This window comes from Mesoplodon densirostris, chromosome 3 (assembly GCF_025265405.1).
Source record: "Mesoplodon densirostris isolate mMesDen1 chromosome 3, mMesDen1 primary haplotype, whole genome shotgun sequence".
Lineage (NCBI taxonomy): Eukaryota > Metazoa > Chordata > Mammalia > Artiodactyla > Ziphiidae > Mesoplodon > Mesoplodon densirostris.
Window position 1 is genome coordinate 140,284,338 of NC_082663.1, and position 7,270 is coordinate 140,291,607.

Genomic DNA, 7,270 nt, shown 5'->3' on the forward strand with positions numbered 1-7,270 from the left:
TGGCACATGCAAAACATAATTTGAAGACTGCAGCATTTGCTGTGAGCTTTCTGTGCCTGCCCACCCGCTTCTGACACCAGGTCCAGAAGCCCACAGATGGCGGGGGATGCGGGGTCTCTCCCTCCTCCAGCCCTACAAAACCACCCTCCGTGCTCTCTGGTCCCCCCTCCCAGCTTCCCCCTGCCCCCTCCTTTCCTCTCACCTCCTGTGTCTTCACCATCATTGGGGCCCCTGAACATCTCCAGGACCCCCTCCTACCAGCCCCACACCTGCCTCCAGGTAAGAGGGAGCCCTCAGCTCTGCTTAGGGTCCTCTTAGCTGCCCCCCCACCCGTCGCGAGGCTTTTGCAGCGCAACTGGCCGACCCCCTCCCCTCCCACTCAGTGCCCACTGCCAGACCTCACCCATTGGGTCCCTGAGCTCAGTTGGCCCTGCCTTCTGCCCAGCCCACCCTGCCCACCTGGCAAGTCCTCTCCCAAGAGTTGTCCCCAACCTTCCCAAGGGGCCACAGCTGCCTCCCAGGGACCACCCCCCCAACACGCCTCTGGCAGTGCACAACTCCCCAGAGGGTCAGAGCTCCTGGGGAGTTTGTGACCGAGACTTGGTGCTGCCCTAGATTTCTCCTGCCGCAAGCTCACATCCAGCGATGGCCAGGGCCCGCTCTGTGCTCCCAGACTGGCTTTTGTTGGAAGCCCTGGGAGTGGAGGCCTGGGAGGCAGATGGTGGCTGCTGCAGCTCCCAGGAAGGACACCTGGTCCCAGGAGAGCAAACAACAGCAGTCCCCAGGGACCTCTGTGGCCCGCAGAACTCTTGGCCCCAGGATTCCAGCCCTAGTGGACACCTCCCAGAAGAGTCCCTGCCCTCGAGTGGGCAGTGCCTGTGACTGGGATGAGGTTCCTGGACAAGAGACCGGAGGGAGGGTCTCCGCTGTCCTGAAAGACAGCAGCTCCACGTGGCAGAGGGGGCTTGGCATATGCAGATGAGAACCTGGGTCCTGCGCCTACCTATGGCTGCTAATAAAGCAGCCCTCGTCCTAACCGCCCTGCAGCTCCCCTTCCGGCCTCCTTCAAGTGGTGCGGAGCTGCAGGACCAGGTGGGCTGCCCTCCCCCTCCCTAGCGTGGCGGAGGGGGTGGTTCCTGTGGTGCTTGGGGCAGCAGTGGAGTTGGGGGGCTCAGGTAGAACATTTACTCTGTTCCTAGTGAGGTGTTTGCCTTGCTGGCTCTTTGCAAAATAGAACTAGTGCAATGCACCTGATGTCCTGGCTGAGAATGAGGCTGATAGTTCTAAAAAGCAAGTTGACCTAAAATCAGTCTCAGGAGGTCCGTGGCGGGGGGGCGGGGGGGTGGGTGTGTAGAACTGGTAGGAGTGGGACTGGTGGGGGTGCAACGTGCCCAGAAGGAGCCTGCAGGGATCGGGGGTGATGAGCATGCAATACCTCCAGCCCTGCCGGAGGCTCTCCAGAACCTTCTCCATGCAGCCCTGTGTGTGGGAGCTCCAGCCCACAGGACAGGTGAGCAGACTCAGATTTGGGGTTCCAGGGATGAAGCATAGGGCCTCTGTGGTTGGGAGGGCTGGACCTCAAACCTTGGTGCCCGGCAAGTGGGGGGTCACAGCACCCACCTCTCATTCCAGTCCGAGGGTTTTTGTCCCTGGCCGCAGGCCGAGGCCCAGCCCAGGAATGAGGGGAGATCCGGGCACATTTGCAGGTGCCCATCTGGCTTCAAAGTACAACATAAAGAAAACACATTTTCCACAAAGATGGCCATCCCGAGAAGCATTGCCTCGGAAGGACTTGAGGGGCTGAGTCATCAGTGACCTCCATCTTCCAGTGGAGATGGTGAGGCAGGAAGGGGCAGCCAGGGAGGACAGGCTTGGGGGAGGGGGCTTGGAGGGTCCAGATGGGGCTGGAGGATGAGGAATCCCAGGACTAGCCACTGGCTTAGGTCTGTTTGCCATTTTTTTCACTTATTTATTTATTTATTTATTTATTTATTTATTTATTTAATTTATTATTATTTTTGCAGTACAAAGGCCTCTCACTGTTGTGGCCTCTCCCATTGCGGAGCACAGGCTCCGGACGCGCAGGCCCAGCAGCCATGGCTCACGGGCCAGCCGCTCCACGGCATGTGGGATCTTCCCGGACCGGGGCATGAACTCGTGTCCCCTGCATCGGCAGGTGGACTCTCAACCACTGTGCCACCTGGGAAACCCTTTCACTTATTTAAATTGTGGTAAAATACACATAACACAATTTACCACGCGACCATTTTAAGTGTACAGTTCAGTGACATAATGTACACTCACGTTGGGAATTCTCTGGCGGTCCAGTGGTTAGGACTCGGTGCTTTCTCTGCCGACAGCGCGGGTTTGATCCCTGGTTGGGGAACTAGGATCGTGCAAGCCTTGCAGCGCAGCCATAAGTAAATGAGTAGATTAATAAACAAAAAGTACATCCACGTGGTTGTATAACCATGCCCACCATCCATCTCCAGACTCTGTTCATCTTCCCAAACTGAAACTCTATCTTCAACTAAACACTAACTCCCCATTCCCCACACCCCTAGCCCCTGGCAACCACCCTTCTGCTTCTTTCAGTCTCTGTGCATTTGGCCACTCTAGGGACTTCATATAAATGGAATCATACAGTATTTGTCCTTTGGTGACTGGCTTATTTCACTCAGCACAGTGTCTTCAAGTTTCATCCATGTTGTAGCCTGTGTCAGAATTTCCTTCCTTTTAAAGCTACTATTATGCCTTTTTTGAAACATGAGTTTTCATGGAAAGTGACGCACAGCACAGAAAATTCCAATAGCACAAAAAAAGATCACAGAGAAGAGTAGGTGCCCAAGTCCCTCTCCCCGAAGGCAGCTGCCCCCAGTGTCCCCCAGGAGGTATTCACGTGGCTTGTCATCCGACTGGAAACAGCGGCCCTGCACCTCCACGGCTGTTTCCATGGTGGCAGGTGTGGGGGGGGTTGTTTATGGCCCCCCGCCCCACTGCCGGAAATTTCCCTGTCCAGACATCTTCCTGAGCGTTTCCCTGTACAGACCCGCCATAAATTCCTAGACACGGAATTCCTGAGTCAAACCACCCTCCTCAGGCTCCAGTCCGCCCTATCCTTGGCAGGGAAGAGCTGCTGGGCCCAGCTTCCCCTGAGCAGGTTCCCTGCTCTCTCCTGGAGGGCAGCAGGGGATCCCCATCCCCGTTTTCCTGTGCGCTGAGGGCGTCATCATCATCACTGGTCACGTGTGCTGTGAGGCGTAGGTGTGGGATGAATTTGTCATTGGTGCTGGTGGAAACTGCTCAGAAATGAGGGAGAGGTTCCTGGCTTAGAACCCTGCCCTGACTGGAGCTCTCCAGGCCTCGATCCCCGCCGACCAACCCTGGAGCTGGGGGGCAGGGACCTCGGCATCTTGGCCTCTGGCTGCACTGACTCTGTCCAGGACTGCTCGGTCATTTCCTGGCTGGTTCCCATGTCCCTGAGTGTGTGGCTAGATTAGGGTTCGCCATACCAGGACATGGCTGCATCCGACCCCCTCTCCCACCCCTAGTTCATTTCTTCTTCCCTGACCCCAACTGCCCCCTTGGGGTCCACCTGCTCCCAGACATTGCCCCCACCACTGTGGCCCAGCCCTGACCTCACAGAGACCGAGCACCCCCAGTGCAGGGCTCCCCCAGGGTAGGACGGTGTAGCTGCTCTGAGGTCTGGAGAGGGGATCGTATTCAGGAGGGAGGAGTGCCCTCCCCTCTGGGTGGGATGTGGAGAGGTCTGAGGGGTGAGGAACCCAAGGGAAGGTGGTTCAGGGGGCTATCTGGGCTGGCTGGGCCACCCCCTCTGGCTCATGTATGGCTGTGGCACCTGGTCACACCTGGGACCCCAGGCTGAGCGTGGGGTCAGGACCAGAGCAGAAGCGGCTTTGAGAACTGGAAATGGGCATCACCCCCCAGAGGGGGCTGCAGCTACGCTCCCCTGAGACCCCCAGGACAGCACATGGTCAGCATCGGGGGTTCTGGCTGAAGACCAAGACCTCCTCAGCAGGCTCACAAGGCCTGCCCCTCTCTGCTCCTTACTCTGTGCCTGCCGGGGGACCCGTGCTGGGGCGTGGGTGAGGCTGCATACGGCAGGGTAACCTCCACAGAGGGCCAGGGGCATCTGGGGGGGGGGTGCTCACCTGCTCTGGCCTCTGATTTGAGGTCCTGCCTGCCAGAGCCGGGGGTGGGGTTTGGGAGGAGGGGGCTTCAGGAAGGGCCAAGAGTTCCTGATGGAGGGAGGGGAGTGTGGCACAGAGGGCTGGGCTGTCATGAGGACGGGGCCAAGATGTGACCGGCCAGCAAGGAGTGGCCACTTGGCCTACAGAGGCTTCCTAGGCTGGACGGGGGCTGCAGCCTGGCACCTCTTCTCCCATCTTACTGGCCCAGCACCTAGACCCCAAGTAACCCCAGCTGCCAGGCCTCCTCAGGCCAGACTTTGGGCCTCCCACAGGCTCATGGGGGCAGGGACTGGTTTATCTCACCCGACCCTGTCCCCTCCTCCGCGGACACTCAGGAAGCTGGGGGCGGAGGGGGGGGGTCCAGCCAGGCAGGAAGCCTGAGGTCAGCCAGCCACAGCCCAGAGCAGCCGGCACCCAGCACCGGCAACATGTGGGCTCTCCTGATGCTGTGGCCCCTAGCACTGGGGTTCAGCCTGGATGACACTCAGACCCCCATTTTCTACGACGATGATGGGGGCAGCACGGAGAGAGGTGATGGTGAGTGACCTCGGGCCCTGCATTGGGACTGGGAGGGTGCCCAGAGCCGGTGAAGGGGAGACAGGGAACGGGGGTGGGGCTTCTCCAGCCCAGCCCTGAGTCCACAGGGCTGGGGGTTTCCATGTCTAGCTCTGTCCCACCAGCCCAGGGGCTCCTGAGAGCTGGGGCTAGGTCTACAGTTTCTCAGGGGCCTCGCCATCCAGCCGGGGAACCAGATGAGGGGCTAGGGGTGGGGGGGTAACTCCTGGCCTCTCAGCGCTTCTATCCCCTTTCCCTCCGGGCCTCTCTCACCCAGATAGCACACCGGGGCCCCACCCGCGCAGCTTCCCTGGCCAGCCCTGTGCCAATGACAGCAACACTCTGGAGGTCCCGGGCAGCTCTCGGGCACTGCTGCTAGGCTGGGTGCCCACGAGACTGGTGCCCACGCTCTACGGGCTGGCCCTGGCAGTGGGGCTGCCCGCCAATGGCCTGGCGCTGTGGGTGCTGGCCACGCGGGTGCCACGACTGCCCTCCACGATGCTGCTGATGAACTTGGCGGCGGCTGACCTGCTGCTGGCCCTGGCGCTGCCGCCACGCATCACCTACCACCTGCGGGGTCAGCGCTGGCCCTTCGGCGAGGCCGCCTGCCGCCTGGACACAGCAGCGCTCTATGGTCACATGTACGGCTCCGTGCTGCTACTGGCCGCCGTCAGCCTGGACCGCTACCTGGCCGTGGTGCACCCGCTGCGGGCCCGCACCCTGCGAGGCCAGCCCCTGGCCATCGGGCTCTGTGTCACGGCCTGGCTGGTGGCAGCCGCCCTGGCGCTGCCCCTGGCGCTGCAGCAGCAGACCTTCCGGCTGGCGCATTCGGACCACGTGCTCTGCCACGACGTGCTGCCTGTCGGTGCCCAGGACTCCTACTGGCGGCCCGCCTTCATCTGCCTGGCGGTGCTCGGCTGCTTCCTGCCGCTGCTGGCCATGCTGCTGAGTTACGGGGCCGCCCTGCGCACGCTGGCGGCCGGCGGCCGGCGTTACAGCCACGCGCTGAAGCTGACCGCGCTGGTGCTGACCTCGGCCGTGGCCCTCTTTGCACCCAGCAACGTGCTGTTGCTCCTGCACTACTCAAACCCGGACCCTGATGCCCGGGGGGACCTGTACGCTGCCTACCTGCCCAGCCTGGCGCTCAGCACCCTCAACAGCTGTGTAGACCCCTTCATCTACTACTATGTGTCGGCCGACTTCAGGAGCAAGGTGCAGGAAGTGATGCGTCGCCGGGTGCCTGGTACTGCAACAGCTTCCAGGGAGGGGTGCAGCCCGGCAACCGGCACCCCGTCCTCCTCGTTTGTGTGACAGCCCCTCCACAGGCCGGACAAACAGGAAGGGGGTTGCACTGGGTTGAATAGGGTCCCCTCCCAATTCATGTCCACCGAGAACCTCCGAAAGTGAGCTTATTTGGAAATAAGGTCTTTGCAGGTGTAATTAGTTAGGATGAGGTCACACTAGAGTAGGGTGGGCCCTAAATCCGATGCGACTGGTGTCCTTATAAGAAGAGGACACAGGGACACACAGGGAAGCCCATGTGACCACGGAGGCAGAGATGGGGTGATATGGCCACAAGCCAAAGGATGCCACAGACTGCTGGCAGCCACCAGAAGAAGCCAGGAGACCAGCCTGGGACAGACTCTCCCTCAGAGCCCCCAGAAGGAGCCAACCCTGCCCACATCTTTATCTCAGACTTCTGGCCTTCAGAACTGCCAGAGAATAAATTTCTGTTGTTTTAAGCCACCTGGTACGTGGTATTTGGTTACAGCAGCCCCAGGAAACTAAGACGAGCATTAAATGCAGGTTCCCAGGCCCAGCCAGCTCGCCTGTGTCCGTGTCCAAGGTGTGGACAAGGCAAAGCTGATGCTGCCTTGGACCCTCTGCACGACCCCACCCAGGAGGAGGCTCGGGCCCCCTACCCGCTTGAGGCCAAGGCGGCTGGGGGCCCCGTTGGCGGTCCTCATTCCCAGGATGGGCCTTAGTGTTCTGGGGCATCTCCTGAGCACTGGAGACCTCTACTCTGCTCCCCAAAGCCTGGTGCAACCCATCACTGGAAGCCACAGGGCTCAGCCTCCTACTGTCACCCTGGCTGCAAGACATCACCTCCTCCTGCTTTCCCTTGGTCTGATTCCTCTTCTCAGGTAACTCCCCCATGGACTGGGTGGGTGGAGCAATGCAAGGATTTATGGTGTACACCCAGGGTCAGGGGGCTGCAGCTTTGCAGAACCCACCCCCAGCCATCTGAAGGCTGCTTTGAATCAAGTCAGGGGGGCACCACATGGGGAAGGGCAGCCATAGCCCCAGACACACATACACACACACCCTGCCATTTCCCACCCCAGCAGGCAGCACAGGGCACAGTGTCAGGAGCCACTGAGGCATCAACTGTGGGAGTACGCAAGCCCTCTCCAGAGGCAGAGGGGAATGGGTGCCACTCCTGGGCTCCCCATCAAGTTCATATGTCTCTGGTCTGGGGAAGAGTGAGCCGGAAGCCCCAGGAC

General features: G+C 60.4%; 1 protein-coding gene across 1 annotated transcript; it reads left to right on the top strand.

Annotated features, from left to right (window-relative positions):
- Nucleotides 1-4,639: 4,639 nt before the first annotated feature.
- Nucleotides 4,640-6,077, top strand: F2RL3 (F2R like thrombin or trypsin receptor 3). The gene is made up of 2 exons (XM_060092131.1): nt 4,640-4,748; nt 5,044-6,077. Exons 1-2 carry the CDS (start codon nt 4,640-4,642, stop codon nt 6,075-6,077), a joined length of 1,143 nt encoding a protein of 380 aa, XP_059948114.1.
- Nucleotides 6,078-7,270: the final 1,193 nt, after the last annotated feature.